Below are 19,099 nucleotides of genomic sequence, written 5' to 3' on the forward strand. Positions count from 1 at the left end.
TTCTCCCTCTCCATCCGCCCTATAAAGCATATAGCAGATCAAGCAGATTATTCAGGGTGTGAAGTGGGGCAGTGATGTACACAAGGCAGGGCTGCCCTCTGGTGGCCGAGAGGAGGAGCCACTACTACCTGAGTATAGGTAGTTCCTCTTTTTTATTTTATTGTTTGCTTATTTAATTAATTTATTTATTTTTGAGACAGAGTCTTACTCCAGGCTGGAATGCAGTGGTGCATTCGGCTCAGTGCAACCTTCACCTCCTGGGTTCAAGCGATTCTCCTGCCTCAGCCTTCCAAGTAGCTGGGATTACAGGTGTGTGCCACCACGCCCAGCTAATTTTTGTATTTTTAGTAGAGATGAGGTTTTGCCATGTTGGCCAGGCTGGTCTCAAACTCCTGACCTCAAGCAATCTGCCTACCTCAGCCTCCCAAAGTGCTGGGTTACAGGCGTGAGCCACTGCACCCAGCCTGTAGGTCCACATTTCTTATCCCAAGCCCTTGGTACTAGATTATTTTGGAATTCAGATTTTTAACTTTTTTGGCTCTTAAGTAGTCAGGGCAAATACTGTATCCCTAGTAGGGAACCATGTCATAAAATATATTGACATTTCTGCAACAAAGAATCACACTAAGAGGGACACATCATAATTACCAATAGCTTCCCATCAGTGCAGGTTCAGGTCAGGTTTGGTTTCAAATGGGTTATGAAAATACTTTTGGTTTTCAGAGCATTGGGACTTTGGAAATGAGGACCTGGATCTTTATTCGGGGGAAATAGCCCCAGGAGCCACGTCTCAGCAACTCCGTGGAAACACAGGTTTCTTTGCCGTCAAAATTCCGTTCCTATCTTCTTTGTCTTCCCTTCTCCCAAAAGAAACTGGACAAAAAAGGTCAGAACTGGATTTGTTATTCATACATTTGCGTTGACTTAAATACATTACGTACAATTTCTACAGTGGATTAGAAGAACGACACAGGGGGCAGCAGCACTCTCGCAGCCCAGCCTCCATTCCCTGACACTGGAGGCAGGGCCTATGGCTGGCAGAGGGACGGTGTTCCACGAGTGCCACCCAGAAGCCTGCCCCGGCACTCTGGGCCCCTGGCTCTTCCAGAGTCCACATTCAAGGCAACCTGAGCACAGGCTTGAGGGAGAGTGGAGAAAGGCCAGGAAAGGATGCCCACACTCTTGCCTGCCAGGCCCAGGACCAGCTTGCTCCTACATTGGACCCAATTTCCTTCTGATCACAGAGCTGGTCTGGATCAAGACAATGTGCAGATCTGGCATGGAGGCTGTGGCCAGGTGAGGCAGCCGGGCTCCCTGTTAGACCCCCAGGCTCTCTTGCACACCAGATGGGCACTTTACCAACAGGTTTGGGTAAAAATGTCTACAGAGAGCTATGCACACCTGAGTCCCCTTCTGGCTCCTATAGTCAGGGGGCAGGTGTTCCCTCAAACATTGTTCCCAAGGCCAGTGTCCGAGTCAGCTGCATGTGATTGTCGGGGCTGGGGCAGGCAGGTGAGCTGTACCTTTGTCCACAGGGCATGCACATCCGGCTCTCAGAAATTCTTCCTGTCAGCCAGGTGGAAGCCTGGGACAACCAGGCTCCTGGTGGCTGGACTGGAAGGGGACCGGTGGAGACCAGCCTGAACCAGCTGACCAGAGGGCTGCACATCTCTGCTCTGCAGCCGGGCAAGCAGTAGACATGCAGCCGTAGTCCTCACTCCCTTTCTTTGGTTGTTTTTCAAACCTTCAAGATAGTTTCTTTCTGAGGTTGACTGACCAATTGCAAGGTGCCAGAATTGTGAAATGTCCAGTAGCACAGGGCATGAACACAGCTGCCCCTCAGACATAGAGGGCACCCTTTTTACTCCCTCCTGAGGCCGTACTTTGCTTTGGTGTAGAAAGGGCTCAAACACCTGGCAAGTGGGGGTGGGGAGTGAGGCAGCAGGGGAAAAGACACATGGAAGCAAGAAGATGCGCACTGAGCTGGGCAGGACCAGGGACAGTCTGAAGGCCTCTCTCCTTTGGGTCCCGCCTTTCTCAGGAAGCCATAGAGAAATTGACCTAGAACAAGTCAGGGAGAAAAGGGAAACTGCTATTTATGAGGCAGAATCCACGTTCTGTGACTTCCACCAAGCAGCAGTGGTGGCACAAAAAAAGTCCAAGAACCTAACAGCCTGTCCTCTTAGAAGCCAAGACTCATCCCAGAACCCTGCAGAGACCCACTCCAGAAGACAAACTGAACTTTTACATCAAAAGAGTTAGGGGGGGGAAACTTAAAATGACAGGAACAAATGAGAAGATTGGGACCAAGGACTCAGGAAGCAAGGTGGGATATGTTCACCCATAGACCACTTAGCTCCCAGCATACACTCCAGCCACGTGGATCACTTTTACATGTTGGGAGTCAACTTCCTACTAAAATATAAATGCTAAGACTAGCTCTTCCTGCCTCTGCTTGAGAAAGAGACAAGCTGTAGGCCAGCAGAGAGCAGAGAGGTTCTCTATGATTGTGTGCGGAAGTGCTGGCGGGGGTAAAGCAAAAACCTCCCGTCCAGGAGAACTGTTTGGAGGCTTGCAGCCAGCCCACAGCACTGGTGGGAGACGGAGGAGGCTTGGCAAAAACCCGAAAGAAAGGTGTGGCTTCTGTCTGTCCCAGTGCTGTGGTACTGCGAGTCATCCAGCTGCCCTGACACCGCCTTGGCTCATGGGAGGAAGCAACTGCAAGGCAGCTGAATGTCAGGTCTATGCAAATTTAGGCCTGGATTAAAGATTTCTGACATGAGATGACCCAGGGTTCTGCTACAAGCATTTAAAGTTGTTTTTGTTTTGTTTGTTTTTCTGATGCAGAATATAATAGGGAATTGCAATAGAGCAGGGTGTCAGGGAAGGAAGGGACTGTCCCAGCCTGCCACCAGCAGATGCTGGAAGGGAGATGCTCCTTCCCAGGCATCTGGACTATGTGCATGGAGCTCCAGCCTCCCCCACACTCAGAAGGGTGAGGAGCACTCACTGTTCCTGATTGTGCTTCTCCCTGTGGATGGGAAAGCCCTGAGCGGGGTGGCAAGCAGAGAGGGAGGGCTCTTAAAGGTGCTGCTCTCCACCGGCTTCTCTGGCTTTTCCTGCACCCCACTTCCCAGGCTTCCTCCCACCAGTCTCTGACAATATTTCCTCTGCCTGCCTCTGGAGCTACCACCATGAAAAGAAGGGCTTCCGGCTCTGAAAGCTCTGTGTGTAGGACTCGCTAGAAGACCGCTGGTGGGAACGGGCCGTCTCAACAATCACAGGCGGCATCTGGACGAGGTGCAGGGGACTCTTGTTGTCTTTCAAGGCCTGGGTCAGATTTAAGATCTGCAGTGGGAAAAAGGAGATGGGTGAGGGAGAGGCCTCAGCATTCCAGATCTGCCTCTGAAAGGAGATCAGTAGAGAGGACTCCTACAAACCAATTTTTTAAAACACCAATGGAAAATCATGCAAATAGGCTATTTACAAAAGTAGAAATGAGCAAAACAGAAAATAGAAACCTCTCAAATCATTTAAAAAATACAAACGAAAACAAATATTTTATTTTTTTTGCCCTCCAGTTAGTTAAGATACAAAAGAATGACTCAGAGTTGGGGAGAGTTCAAAAAAATAAACACTTGCCAGGCACACTGGCTCACGCCTGTAATCCCAGCACTTTGGGAGACTCAGGCAGGTGGATCACTAGAGGTCAGGACTTTCAGACCAGCCTGGCCAACATGGCGAAACCCCGTCTCTACTAAAAATACCAAAAAAAAATTAGCAGGCCATGTGGGCACACACCTGTAGTCCCAACTACTGGGGAAGCTGAGGCAGGAGAATCGCTCGAACCCAGGAGGCGGAGGTTGCAGTGAGCTGAGATCATGCCACTGTACTCCAGCCTGGGCAACAGAGTGAGACTCCATCTCAAAAAACAAAAACAAAAACAAAACACAAAAAAACACTGAAAAATGAACAGACCCTAACCTGGCCAACATGAGAAACTCTGTATCTACTAAAAATACAAAAAAATTAGCCAGGTGTGGTGGTGGTGCACACCTGTAATCCCAGATGCTTGGGAGGCTGGGCATAAGAATCTCTTGAACCTGGGAGGCAGAGGTTGCAGTGAGCTGAGATCATGCCACTGTACTCCAGCCTGGGCAACAGAGCGAGACCCCATCTCAAAAAAAAAAAAAAAAACCAGACCCTCTGACTTGGCAATTCCATTTTTAAGAAACACTAATGGATATGCATAAAACATTTAGTTTCAAAAAGTATATAATGTAATACTGTTTATAACAGTGAAAAGATTAAATTAAATTAGTTAATAATTTAAGGGATAAGAAACAATTATCCTAAAATATCTAGAAATTTAACCAGGGAACTATCAGATATACATGTAAATGTATTGGCATAGAAGTGATCACAATGTTGTGTTAGATGCAAAGGAAAGCAGAAAAGGAACCCGTGTAAGATTGTAACCCCTTTTACTTTCTAAAATTCTGTCTTCCTATCTACCTGTAGTGTAGAAAAAAGTCTGGCAGTTGGCAGTGGTCATCTCTGGGTATCAAGAAAATATAGGTGTTTTTAATTATTTATTGTTGTTCATCCCTATTTTATGATTTTCCTACAAAGATGATGTAAATGTAAAATGTAAAAAGCCAGCTGGGCGTGGTGGCTCACGCCTGTAATCCCAGCACTTTGGGAGGCCGAGGTGGGTGGGTCACCTGAGGTCAGGAGTTTGAGACCAGCTTGGCCAATATGGTGAAACCTCGTGTCTACAAAAATACAAAAATTAGCTGGGCATGATGGCAGCTGCCTGTAATCCCAGCTCCTACGGAGGCTGAGGTGGGAGAATCACTTGAACCCGGGAGGCGGAGGTTGCAGTGAGCTGAGATTGTGCCACTGCACTCCAGTCTAAGCGAATGAGCGAGACTCCATCTCAAAAAAAAAAAAAAAAAAAAAAAGTAAAAAGCCAACATTTCATTTAGATTCTCCTTCCACCACTATCTCTTCATCATCTTTTTTTTTTTAAACAAATGTTTTACCTTGGAATAATTTTAGAGAAAAGTTGCAGATAGTACAGAGAGTTCCTATATAGCATTTGCCCAGTTTCCCCTAATTTTTTTTCTTTCTTTTCTGAGACAAGGTCTCACTCTGTCGCCCAAGCTGCAGTACAGTGACACATTCATAGCTCACTGCACCCTCATAGCTCACTGGCTGCAAATGATCCTCCCACCTCAGCCTCCCAAAGTGTTGGGATAACAGGCGTGAGCCACTGAGTCCAGTCCTTACCATCTTTTGTCAGTATTTTACAGGTATTTCAGTTATGTGTCCATGAGGACACAGTTTCTCCTCTCTGTCAAACTTAGTATCACCATCATTTATCTTCTCTGGTAGGAGAGTACAAAAGCTGAAGGTGTCCTATCTTCTCTCTTTTTTTTTTTTTTCTGAGACGGAGTTTCACTCTTGTTGCCCAGGCTGGAGTGCAATGGCGCAATCTCAGCTCACAGTAACCTTTGCCTCCCAGGTTCAAGCGATTCCCCTGCCTCAGCCTTCCGAGTAGCTGGGATTACAGGCATGCACCACCACACCCAGCTAATTTTGTATTTTTAGTAGAGATGAGGTTTTTCCATGTTGGTCAGGCTGGTCTCAAACTTGCAACCTCAGGTGATCCACCTGCCTCGGCCTCCCAAAGTGCTGGGATTACAGGCATGAGCCACCGCGCCTGGCCCTATCTTCTTTAAAACAGTAGATGTTGAAGATTTCATGGGAGGGTAAGCTAGGTTGCACCCTGAAATCACACAGACACACAGCCCTCAAGCCACAGATATCCTCTTACACAACCGCTGCTTACAAAGGGACAGAGATACACCTGCAACAGGGGTCATTTGTTACCCTATCAGTAACAAATTTCTTTTTACTTAATTGTTTTGGTACTTGCCAGCATCCTACACTGTTCCAAATAGTCTTAAGCAAAATATCAGGGTGAAGAACTGAAAGGAGATTGCTGGAGTATCTGGGGTAAACACGTCAAATTATCTACTACTTATTTTCAAAAGATTTGGCCAAAAGAGAAAATCTATCTAGGGAGAGAGAGAAATTAAACAGACATTATTCAGATATACCAGTGGATAATACATAGACACATGAGATAAATCTGGCTAAATACAACAACTGAAGAATCCAGAAGGTTCCATTCTTTCAACTTTACTGAGGTTTGAAATTTTCCCAATTAAAAAGCTGAAGATAAGCCTGGAACCGGGAGTAAAAAGAAAGAAGAATAAAGAATTTAAAAAGAGGCCAGTCGCAGTGGCTCACGCCTGTAATCCCAGCACTTTGGGAGGCCAAGGCAGGTGGATCATGAGGTCAGGAGATCGAGACCATCTGGCTAACACGGTGAAACCCCATCTCTACTAAAAATACAAAAAATTAGCTGAGCGTGGTGGCAGGCGCCTGTAGTCCCAGTTACTCGGGAGGCTGACGCAGGAGAATGGCGTGAACCCGGGAGGCAGAGCTTGCAGTGAGCCGAGATCACGCCACTGTACCCCAGCCTAGGCGACAGAGCAAGACTCCGTCTCAAAAATAAATAAATAAATAAATAAATAAATAAAATAGAAATTATTTTTAAAAGTTGAAGAAAAATTATAGCAGTCACATAATACTAAAGAATAAATACTATCTTTGAAAATGTTGGGCTGGACGTGGTAGCTCATGCCTATAATCTCAGCACCTTGGAAGTCCAAGGCAGGAGGATCACTTGAAGCCAGGAATTTGAGACCAGCCTGGGCAACATTACAAGACCCCACCTCTTAAAAAAAAAATTACCCAAGGCCGGGCGCAGTGGCTCACACCTGTAATCCCAGCACTTTGGGAGGCAGAGGCAGGTGGATCACAAGGTCAGGAGATCGAGACCACCCCAGCTAACACTGTGAAACCCCATCTCCACTAAAAATACAAAAAATTAGCCAGGCGTGGCAGTGGGCACCTGTAGTCCCAGCTACTCAGGAGGCTGAGGCAGGAGAATAGCATGAACCCGGGAGTCGGAGGTTGCAGTGAGCCGAGATGGCGCCACTGCATTCCAGCCTGGGCGACAGAGCAAGACTCTGTCTCAAAAAAAAAAAAAAAAAATATTACCCAGAAATGGTGGTGCATGCCTGTGGTCCTAGCTACTCAGGAGGCTGAGTGGGGAGGACTTCTTGAACCTAGGAGTTCAGAGTTGCAGTTGGCTACGATTGGGCCACTGCACTCCAGCCTGGGTAACAGAGCATGACCCTGTCTTTTAAAAAAAGAAAAGAAAAAGAAAATGTTAAAGAGGCATTTCTCTGAGACCCCAGATTCTTTTTTTTTTTTTATTTTTTTTTTGAGGATACAGAAGATTTATTCAAAGTCCAGGTACAGACTGGCCAACCTGCCTCTACAGTGTTCACAGCGAACACAGGGCTAGACAAGGGAGGAGTTTATCAAATGGTTTTAATCGGTTCTCTCCGCATCACAGGCCATCGGGTAAGGCAACGGAATGTGCGTGGGGTCCCTGTGGCTCTGCCGTCACAATACTGAGCCTGGAATTGCTGTTAGCAAAATATACATCTGTGTCAGACCCTAGATTCTTTAACTCCTGGTGAGAAGCCTTTGAGTAACAACTTCTATCACCTGACTGTGTCCCTGTGGGGCCTCTTCACTCTTTCCCTACATCTCAGGGCCCTTGTACTACAGCCCATCCTGTGATAATGGCTCAGCTACGTAGACAGGGTTATGACCTCTTTTCTCTGTGCTTTGTCAGATTTCTATAGCGCAGAGGACCATTTTGCTTTGATGTGTGAATTGTAGACAAGTAAGCACGTGAGTGATATACTGGCCATGTGCATGTTGGAAGGAGCTGGATGGTCACCCTAAGGTAGTAGGCGCTGTAGGTTACAAGATGCCAAAAGCTCCTCTGAAGACATTAGGAGCACAAGATGGACAGAAATAAAACTGCACTACCCCAGCCTCCCCTATCACGCTGAATAATGGCCCCATCTGAGTAATGGGAGAAGGGTTGGCAAGGGACTGAGCTGGGAAGAAATTAGACAAGACATTGCAATATGGAAAGAGGCACAGCCTACATCAACTGGAGAAGCCAGTTTATTTCTTTATGCTGAGTTCCATAATATCAGAGTCTATCATGTGGCTTTTAATGTTTCCAAAAATTCTGCCAGCCTAATTGGTCCCTTACATTACTTGGGAAATGTAGGAATACCATGTTACTGGTATTCAGACAGCTACAATAATTGTAGTTCTTAAAACCTCTGTCCAGGTCGGGCTCAGTGGCCAGGTGGGCAGATCACCTGAGGTCAGGAGTTTGAGACCAGCCTGGCCAACATGGTGAAACCCCATCTCTACTAAAAATACAAAAATTAGCCAAGTGTGATGCCATGCACCTGTAATCCCAGATACTTGGGAGGCTGAGGCAGGAGAATCACTTGAACCTGGGAGGTGAAGGTTGCAGTGAACCAAGATTGCACCACTGCACTTCAGCCTAGGTGACAGAGCGAGACTCTGTCTCCAAAAAAAAAAAACTCTCTGTCCAACCTACTTCCAGGGAAAAACGGGCTCAGCAAGCCCAGGAGGTGCTGTCATCAGGTCTTTAGATAAATGGCAGGAAGAAGTAAATGCAGAATTAAGGCTGAGAAGATCCTCTTGCCCTTTAAAGACGGGAGAAGCTGAATTTTCTGTATACAAAAATCATAATCCTAACAGCTATTAATACTACAAATTGAGTATTTCAATATGCCAGGTACTACTCTGTTTCAAATCATTTATCTCATAATAATTCTGTAAGGCAGGTACCATTATTATTATTATTATTATCTTGAGACAGGTTCTCACTCTGTCCCCCAGACTGGACTGCAGTGGTGCCATCTCAGTTCACTGCATCCTAGACCTCCCAGGTTCAAGCAATCCTCCCACCTTAGCCTCCTAAGTAGCTAGGATTACAGGCGTGTGCCACCACACACGGCTAATTTTTGTATTTTTTGTAGAGATAGGGTTTCACCATGTTGTCCAGGCTGGTCTCCAACTCCTTAGCTCAAGTGATCTGCCCACCTCAGCCTCTCAAAGTGCTGGGATTACAGGTGTGAGCCACCATGCCTGGTCTCAGCTACTATTATTGATCCCACATTAGACACGAGGAAACTAAGGGAAGGAGACATTTAAGTAACTTGCCCAAAATCTCACAGGTAGTAAATGGCAGAGCCAGGCTTCAAAAACCCAGGCACTCTGACCAGTTTGTACCCTTAACCACTAGGCCATCCCAGCTCTCTTTAAGAAGACTTCAAAGTGATAAGCATAATACCAGTACCCCACAGAGTTTTCAAACCATTTTTCAAGCATTTCTTTACTATGCTTTGGAAGATCAACAATCCCCTTGGTTTCCTTAGCTCCCTTTAAGGTGAAGTGGAAAGAGAAGGAATAATGTAACTTGTACCTATAACAACAAAATTATAACCATAATCAATATCTGAGTGCTTCATGTGCCCAGTACTCTTTACTAAACGCTTGATAAGCATTATCTCGTGAAATCCTCCAGCCAACTGTGCAATATATTATTACTATTCTGTTTTATGAACAAGAAAACAGAGGCTTTTGCCCCAGGCCACAGAGCTTCCAAGTAGTGAAACAGTTTGGCTCCAGGGCCCAGATCTTAACCACCAAAACAAGTTGCCTGCCTTGAGCAACTTGAGGACAGGGAGCATTAGTTTAACTACCAATGAATTACCTAGCAACTAGCAGAGATAAGCACACATTAAGTGCTTCATCAAGCACTGGATACAAGGGAAGAGGTGGGAGAATTGGGAGGGCCACCTTCCCTCTCCTAGGTGTTAGGGTAGAGCCATAAATAATATATGGAACAGACTGAAAAAAGATATAAAACACGGCCGGGCACAGTGCCTCATGCCTGTAATCCCAGTGCTTTGGGAGGCCGAGGCAGGTGCATCACTTGAGGTCAGGAGTTCGAGACCAGCTTGGCCAACAATGGCAAAACCCCGTCTCTACTAAAAATGCAAAAATTAGCCAGGTGTTGTGACATGCGCCTGTACTCTTAGCTACTTGGGAGGCTGAGGCACAAGAATTGCTTGAACCTGGGAGGCGGAGGTTGCAGTGAGTGGAGATCATGCTACTGCACTTCAGCCTGGGTGACAGCGTAAGACTTGGTCTCAAAAAAAAAAAAGGGTGTAAAACACAAGCTTCAAACATTTGCTCAACCTGAGCACACAACCCTCCCAGAGAGACACCAAAAAGATACTGGGAGGATGTCCCAGGCTTACCTGGCCCCGCATGACAGCAATCTGCTTATGGAACTGGCCCCTGTCGAAACCAGGATCTTTCTGCAAAAGAAGACCAGAAGGAGATGGAACCTGTGTGAATGCCTCACAGGAACCCATTTTTTTCCCCCAGTTAGAAACTTTCTAATAAGGAAAACCTGCATAAGGCTTCTGCAGCTTGGTGAAGTCAACCACTCCCACAAGAACTCCCTGCTTTACAGATGAGGAAACAGAAAACAAGTCAGTATCTTCCTCTGCATCTCAAACTCTAGGCTGCAGTGCTCCATATTAAAATGAAAGCCCTGCAGATACATTGCAGCCACATGATGCACAGGAGAGACACATCATTGTGATTTATCACCCCTGCCCATTTCTCTCAAACCCATCCAAACCAGGTCCTGCTGTCCACATGTGGAAATCTTGCTATTCGTTGGCAGAAAGGTGTTAGCCATTTCCTCTTGGCTTGTGTCAGGACCAATTTAAAAAACCATTAAAAATTCCTTCTTCCATATGATAACAGGGCTGAGGTTCCCAGGGCTAACCTTGAAGAGTTCATAAAGGTCCTCTTCCAAGTCCTTGACGAAGTTAGGGTCCGATATCTTTGGAAGGATCAGATCTTTTATCTCCTGAGAAAATGGGACTTTCGCCTGGGGCAACCAAGCCCAGTAAAAAGGATCTGAAAAGAGGAAAAGCCAAAGGCAAAGCTGCTGTTGGAAAAGTCCCTGCTCATCTGCGTCCTCCACCGGTCAAGGCACTTTCTAAAGGAGAACCCCTCTTCCCTGATATACAACAGAAACAAAAACTTACAAGTGCTCTTAATCGTAAAGGTTACCTAGCTAGTCAGTAGAGGAACCAGGGTTCAAACCCAGGACTGCCTAATCTCAGAGCTCTTTCTCAAACATTACATGACTTTCCAAGATGCAGGGTCTAGAAGCAACTACTTGCCACTGAGATGCTGAGATGGTCTTTCTGAAAAGGAAGACCAATGCTGCAAAAGGGGCTACTGACTCCCTAGGTTTATTTCTCCTCCTTTCCGAAAGCTTCTCAGTTTCAACAGGGTAGGAGATGTAACAAGGAAGACAGAACACTGATAGGCAGCTTATATTTAGAGACACAAATAGAATAAATTATGGAAAGATAGTCCTCAGAAAACAGAAGAAAAAAAAAAGATATTTCAGGAAATATACACTAAAACAATAAAATAACAAATTAAAAAATTTAAAAAGGGCTGGGCGCGGTGGCTCACGCCTGTAACCCCAGCACTTTGGGAGGCTGAGGCGGGCAGATCACAAGGTCAGGAGATTGAGACCATCTTGGCCAACACACTGAAACCCTGTCTCTACTAAAAATACAAAAATTAGCTGGGCGTGGTGGTGGGAGCCTATAGTCCCAGCTACTTGGGAGGCTGAGGCAGGAGAATGGCGTGAACCCAGGAGGCGGAGGTTGCAGTGAGCTGAGATCGCACCACTGCACTCCAGCCTGGGAGACAGCGAGACTCCGTCTCAAAAAAAATAAATAAATAAAAATAAAAATAAAATAAAAAATAAAAAATAAATAGCCCTCGGCCAGGCGCAGTGGCTCACACCTGTAATCCAAGCATTTTGGGAGGCTGAGGCAGATGGAACACCTGAAGTCAGGAGTTTGAGACCAGCCTGGCCAACATGGTGAAACCCCTGTCTCTACTAAAAATACAAAATTAGCCGGGCGTGGTGGTGTATGCCTGTAATCCCAGCTACTCGGGAGATTGAGGCAGGAGAATCGCTTGAACCCGTGAGGTGGAGGTTGCAGTGAGCCCAGATCGTACCATTGCACTCCAGCCTGGGCAACAATAGAGAAACTCCATTTCCAAAAAAAAAAAAAGACAGTCCTCAGAAAGAACGAGAAGAATGCAAAGAGACAATGAGAAAATTCATCTTTATGCTTCTGATTTCTAATCACCTTTATGCTTGCAATGGGAATCATAGAAGACAAAAATTAGAAAAACAGCTTATATTATGAAATAGTTGCCACATGCCAGCCATTGTGTTAAAGTGCCTAAACTGCATTATTTCATTAATTTTTAGAATAATCCTATGATATGGCCGGGCGCGGTGGCTCAAGCCTGTAATCCCAGCACTTTGGGAGGCCGAGACGGGCGGATCACGAGGTCAGGAGATCGAGACCATCCTGGCTAACAAGGTGAAACCCCGTCTCTACTAAAAAATACAAAAAACTAGCCGGGCGAAGTGGCGGGCGCCTGTGGTCCCAGCTACTCGGGAGGCTGAGGCAGGAGAATGGCGTAAACCCGGAGGCGGAGCTACTCGGGAGGCTGAGGCAGGAGAATGGCGTAAACCCGGGAGGCGGAGCTTGCAGTGAGCTGAGATCCGGCCACCGCACTCCAGCCTGGGGGACAGAGCCAGACTCAGTCTCAAAAAAAAAAAAAAAAAAAAAAAAAAAGAATAATCCTATGATAGAGACATTATCATCTCCACTGCACAGTGAGAAAATAGACTGAGCAAGGGAAGAGCCAGATCACCATTGTCTCGAGACTTACATGCCCTCCAGGAGTCAGGATGCTTCAGTGGGAAGGCCAGCCCATTGTCTATGGCAGCCACCTTGATAACAGGCTCCTTCACCACCACCCAGTCTGTGTCCTGAAGAGCAAGGAAAGACTAATGACTGAGGAATCCCATCTCCCTCAGGCCCTTCCTGAGTAGCAAAGCAACTCATCCCAACTCCCTCAAGAGAACAATCCTTATTGAACTTATCTTGAGCTACTCTCTGAACTGACTTCCATGTTGTTATCTGAACTTAGCACATTTTGGGGCCTCTGACCTGGCTCTTGTTCAAGGCTCAAGAGTCCTGTTCTTATCTTAGAAAAGGTACACCTCCCCAGGAGCTGCTACAGTCTTTGGTAAGAAGGATAATAACAATAATAAAGATAACTATAAGTCATTCCTCCTAGGGAAAGAAAATGAGAATCCCGAAAGCAGAACAGAAGAAATAAAATCCGTATCAGTTGGCCAAGGTCCTTTTGTGTGGACCTTGACTCAGATGTTACTTCACTGGTGACAACTACATTTTCCAGCGAGAAAACAGAGCCCCGGAAGATAACAGCTGGCTGCTCCTGCACAAGGGAGTCTGTTTTCCTGCTTCAGTGGTGCATGAAAAGGAAAAGGACAAGAGCTGAATGTAAAAAGAGTGGGCATGTCACCTGTGACAGCCCATGTCAGAGACAATCACTGACTATGCGGCTCCATGCTTCAGGCTCATGGGTGCCATCACAGGAACGAGAACTGTGGTTCCAGGATGCCTGAATCTGAATCCCCTGAGACGCCTTATTAAATGTGCAGAATCCTGAGTTTTACACCAGACCTGATGAATCAATTTCTAAGGGAAATGCCTGAAGAATCTATGTACTATTTTAAATAACTCTTCAGAAGATTCAGGCACAAAATTTGAGAGCCACTATTAGAGAAAGTAAAAAAGTTATAAGGAATAAAAACCCCACCCTGGGCAACATAGCAAGACCTCATTTCTACAAAATATTAAACAAACTTTGTGCCTGTAGTCCCAGCTACTCAGGAGGCTGAGGTGAGAGGTCTGCTTTGAGCCCAGGAGTCCAAGGCTGCCGTGAGCTAGGATAGCACCACTGCACTCCAGCCTGGGCAACAGAGCAAGACCCTGTCTCTCGTTTTTTTGTTTTTTTGTGTTTTTTTTTGAGACAGAGTCTTGCTCTGTTGTCCAGGCTGGAATGCAATGGCGTAATCTTGGCTCACTGCAACCTCCACCTCCTGGGTTCAAGTCATTCTCGTGCTTCAGCCTCCCGAGTAACTAGGAATACAAACTCCCGCCATCATGCCTGGCTAATTTTTCTATTTTTAGTAGAGATGGGGTTTCACCACGTTGGCCAGGCTGAACTCCTGACCTCAGGTGATCCTCCCACCTCGGCCTCCCAAAGTGCTGGGATTGAGTCACCATGCCCAGCCAACCCTGTTTCTTAAAAAAAAAAAAAGAAAGAAAACAAAAAAAGAAATAAAACCAATCTCACTCTTTCCCAGGTAGCCTTCTGCTAATTTTGTAAAACATGCATACTGAACAGTGGTAGAGAAGTGTGGTGGAGGATGAAAGGAATGAGAAAGGAAAGAAAGTTGCAGGAGCAGCGTTTTCTAAACTTATGTTCTGTGGACTTGCGGTCTATTGTGAGAAAAGTGGCTCATGGTTAACAAAGGGTAGAAATCAAATTTAAATAGGTTTGTTTAATGTAGTACTTCTGAGACCTTTACTATGCTACTGTGCAATATGAAGCTCAAAGAAAGGAACAGAGTACGTAATATGTTCCAAATCTACTTGATCCTTTCTTCATGCTATTCCTATTAACGTGTGTCAGTAGGATGTCCTTGAAACACATATTGAGTAAAACTATACCAAATATTAACCTATTAATTTTAAATGTATGCACCCTCCGATTCTTCTGAACTTATATGACCTACATCTCTGACCATTTTGTGTGTTTCTGTATTATGCAAATACTCTTCATTCTTTTTAAGATTTATCTCAGCCTCTTACCCGAGAGCTAGAACTATCCATTGGACAGTCATATTTAATCAGCCAGTTGTCATTGCCTCGATCTGTGAACAGAAATATAAAGTTAGCAGAAAAAAGGGGGATGACTTTCAATTTTTGTAATGGTGGACTAGGTATTCTGGACACTTGGACTAACCCTTCTACTGAGAATGACTACAAACACTGGATAAAATATTTTTAGATCTCTTTAAGGTACTGGAGATTTTAACAAGACCACAAAGAATTCAAGAGTGAAGTTCTGGGAGAGAAAGGAAATCCATGGGAGGAAGTGGAGCCCAGCACTGTGGCTTCTTTTCCCCTAGAGCACTTGCCGATTTGGAAAGAGGTGGCTATGAGCTTGAGAGGTAGAACAAGAGCCTTGTTATAAGAGCCTTGTGGAGCTAGAGAGACAAAAACTATAATCCAGTGACTGATCAGGGGTAAGGGACCCTCATATATCATCTATGCTTTGGGTTAAGACCTGAAGCACTCACTACCACACCTTGGAAATACACCAAGCTTCACCTCAACACCTGAAATTAAAGTGATACTGGATTGTTAGTGCCCTAGGTGCTTGCCAAAAGAAATCTTCTTCCTCCAGACAGGATTTCAATAATATCTTAGGCCTTCATACAGCTCTACGATTTCTGATAGGCAGTATTTGACAATGAAAAACAATCAGGTACACAAAGAAACAAGATGACAGGAATAAAAACAAAGAGAAACAACTGAAAATTAAAACAGATCTGTAGGGGCTCCAAACAATAAAAATATACAGACATTAAAATGTTCACAATAAAATCCTTAATACGTTTAAAAAGATAAAAGTCAATATTAAGAATATCAGCAGAGGCTGTACCTGAAATCCCAGCATTTTGGGAGGCTGAGGAGGCAGAGAATCACTTGAGGTCAGGAGTTCAAGACCAGCCTGGGCAAAATAGCGAGACCCCATGTCTAAATAAATTGTAAATAAGATTAGCCAGGTGTGGTGGTATGTGCCTATAGTTCCAGCTACTTGGGAGGCTGAGGCAAGATAGCTTGAGCCAAGAGTTAGAGGCTGCTGCAATGAGCTATGATCATACCACTGCACTCTAGCCTGGGCAACAGAGTGATACCCTGCCTCCAAAAAAAAAAAAAAAAAAAAAAATCATACCTGAATTTGATCAAGCCTTTAAACTCAGGCAGTAAATTTACAGGAAACACAGAGAATAGAGGGTGTCAAATCCACAATGTGGAAATTCTACAGGGCAAATATCCAGTTTCTTCAACAAACAAAAGGCAACGGGAAAAAAATGTGAAACTTTCCCTAAATTGAAGACATTTAAGAAACATATTAACCTGGCCAGACACAGTGGCTTATGCCTGTAATCTCAGCACTTTGGGAGGCTGAGGTGGGAAGACTGCTTGAGCCCAGGAGTTTAAGACCAGCCTGGGCAACATAGTGAGATCCCATCTCCAAAAAAACAGAAAAGAAAGATATTAACCAAATGTAATATGTGGACCTTTATATCATGATTTCAACAAGTCAATTATAAAAACCACTTTTGTATGAGACAACTGGGGTAATCTGAACACTGATGGGATATTAAATACTGATTATACTGAAAAAAAATGTATCTCTTCAAGAACATACGGAGGTATCTATGGATACTATAAAATTATGTCTCCGATTTGCTTTAAAATAATCCAGCAGTTCCAGTAAAAGCCTTAGTTGAAAAAAAAAAAAAAAATCCAGCAGGGATGGAGGTAGCAGGAAGTGAGACTTTACACAGTACCGTTGAAGGTGGTAACAAGTATATGGGGTTTATTATACCAGTCTCTTTACTTTTGTGTATTTTGAAATTTTCCTACTAACCAGCTAAAAAATTATTGTAAGTAAACTATGGGACACAGAAGAAATGAACAATGGAAATTAGAAAATATAGTCTCCATCTATAAAATGAGAGGATAAAAAATGTTTAAATATATTTTATAATGATTGATTACAGTGGAAAAATACACATTTGTATGATACACCTAAACTATGCTTAAGATGAAATTAAAGTCTGAAGTGCGTATGTTAGAAAAGAAGAGGCTGGGCGTGATGGCTCTCACCTGTAATCCCAGCACTTTGGGACTGGCAACAATCGGTCGGGTGTGATCATTTCGAAGCTCAGGAGTTCTATAGACCAGCCTCGAACAATGCATGGTGAAAGCCTCGTCTCTACTAAATAATACAAAAATTCAGCCAAGCGTGGTGGCATGCACCTGTAGTCCCACAAACAGCTACCCAACCCCCACCCTTCAGCCACATGGCAGCCAGATATGCACAAGTTCTAGGAGCAGCTTGCAAACAGCTTGAGGGTGCCAAGGTGGGCAAAAAGGACCCTAAAATCATAATGGTGAAAGACTGCAATCAAGAACAATGAAAAGATGCCTGCTTTTACTTCTATTCAACATAGTACTGGAAGTCTTAGAGCACTGAAGCAAGAAAAAAGAAATAAAAAGCCCCCAAATTGGGTGGAAAAAAAAAAAGGAGGGAAAATTATGTCTGTTCATAGATATGATTGTGTATGTACATAACCCTAAAATTTCCAAAAAAACAAACTGCTAGAACTAATAATTCAGCAAAGTAGCAGCATACAAAGTCAATCCACAAAAAAATCAGTTGCAAGCTGGGCGCAGTCGTTGACACCTGTAATCCCAGCACTTTGGGAGGCTGAGGTAGGAGGATTGCTTGAGCCCAGGAATTTGAGACCAGCCTGGGCAACGCAGTGAGACCTCGTCTCCACAAAAAATTTAAAAACTAGCCAGGTGTGGTCCTCACACCTGTAGTCCAGCTACTCCTACTAGTGCGGCAGAGGTAGGAGGATCACTTGAACCCAGGAGTCCGAGGCTGTAGTGAGCTATGATTGTACCACTGCACTTCAGCCTGGATAATAGAGCATAACTCTGTCTCTTTAAAAAGTAAAACTAAAGGCAACAGATTGAGAGAAAATATTTGCAAATTATATATGTGATATGGGATTAATAGCCAGATATACAGAGAACTTTCAACAAATGTAGAGGGAACTCAACAATAACGACCAAGAAAAAAAAAAAAAAATTCAAAAATAGGCAAAGGACTAAAATAGCCAACTCCAAAGAATATATATGATTGGCCAATCAGCACATAAAAAGTTGTTTAACATCAGCTGGGTGCGGTGGCTCACGCCTGTAATCCCAGCACTTTGGGAGGCCAAGGTGGGTGGATCACGAGGTCAGGAGATCAAGACCATCCTGGCTAACAAGGTGAAACCCCGTCTCTACTAAAAATGCAAAAAATTAGCCGGCGTAGCGGCGGGCATCTGTAGTCCCAGCTACTTGGGAGGCTGAAGCAGGAGAATGGTGTGAACCCAGGAGGCAGAGCTTGCAGTGAGCTGAGATCGCACCAGTGCACTCCAGTGTGAGCGACTGAGCAAGACTCTGTCTCAAAGAGAAAAAAAAAAAAAAGATGCCTAACATCACTAATCATTAAGGAAATGCAAATCAAAACGATACGATAACATCTCACACCCATTAGGATGGTTACTATCAAAACAAAATAGAAAACATTCAGCAGAATGCAGATGAAATACGAAAACGAAAAGTGCTGGCGAGAATATGGAGAAATTGGAAGGAACCCTCGTGTGCTGTTGGTGGGAATGTAAAAATGGCGTAGCTGCAGTGGAAAACAGTATGGTGGTTCCTCAAAAAATTAAAAATAGAATTACCATATATGATCCAGTAATTCCACTTCCGGATATATACTCAAAAAAACTGAAAGCAGGGTCTTGAAGAGATATTTATACACTCAGTAGCATTGTTCATAATAGCTAAAATGCAGAAGCAACCCAAGTGTTCACTGAAAGATGAATGGATAGACAAAATGTGGTATATACATAAAATGGATCAGTATTTACCCTTAAAAAGGAAGGAAATTCTGATATATACTGCATCATAAATGTACCTTGAGGACGTTATGCTAAGTGAATAAGCGAATCACCAAAAGGCAAATACTGTACTATTCCACTTACATGAGGTACTTAGAGCAATCAAAATCACAGAAACAGAAAACAGAATGATGGTTGCCAGGGACGTGGGGAGGGGGAATGAAGAGTTACTGTTTAATGAGTATAGAGCTTCAGTTTTACAAGATAAAAAGAGTTCTAGAGGCCGGGCATGGTGGCTCACGCCTGTAATCCCAGCACTTTGAGACACTGAGATGGGTGTATCACCCGAGGTCAGTTGAAGAC

The 19,099-nt window shown here is 44.5% G+C and overlaps 1 protein-coding gene across 3 annotated transcripts in view; it reads right to left on the minus strand.

Moving 5' to 3' along the window:
• Nucleotides 1-742: 742 nt before the first annotated feature.
• Nucleotides 743-19,099, minus strand: part of PI4K2A (phosphatidylinositol 4-kinase type 2 alpha) — a 36,037-nt gene continuing 17,680 nt past the window's right edge. Inside the window, exons 5-9 of one of the 3 annotated variants that reach the window (XM_003904081.3) lie at nucleotides 14,850-14,911; nucleotides 12,835-12,934; nucleotides 10,844-10,977; nucleotides 10,305-10,364; nucleotides 743-3,348 (exon numbers count right to left, since the gene is read on the minus strand). In XM_003904081.3, the coding sequence (XP_003904130.1) occupies nucleotides 3,187-3,348; nucleotides 10,305-10,364; nucleotides 10,844-10,977; nucleotides 12,835-12,934; nucleotides 14,850-14,911 (518 nt within the window). In that variant the 3' untranslated portion in view covers nucleotides 743-3,186. Of the gene's footprint in view, nucleotides 3,349-5,715; nucleotides 5,792-7,352; nucleotides 7,569-10,304; nucleotides 10,365-10,843; nucleotides 10,978-12,834; nucleotides 12,935-14,849; nucleotides 14,912-19,099 lie in introns of those variants that run through there. The other 2 variants (XM_021943553.2, XM_009215102.1) reach the window with 2 other exon arrangements.

The sequence above is a fragment of the Papio anubis genome, chromosome 11 (assembly GCF_008728515.1).
Source record: "Papio anubis isolate 15944 chromosome 11, Panubis1.0, whole genome shotgun sequence".
Classification (NCBI taxonomy): Eukaryota; Metazoa; Chordata; class Mammalia; order Primates; family Cercopithecidae; genus Papio; species Papio anubis.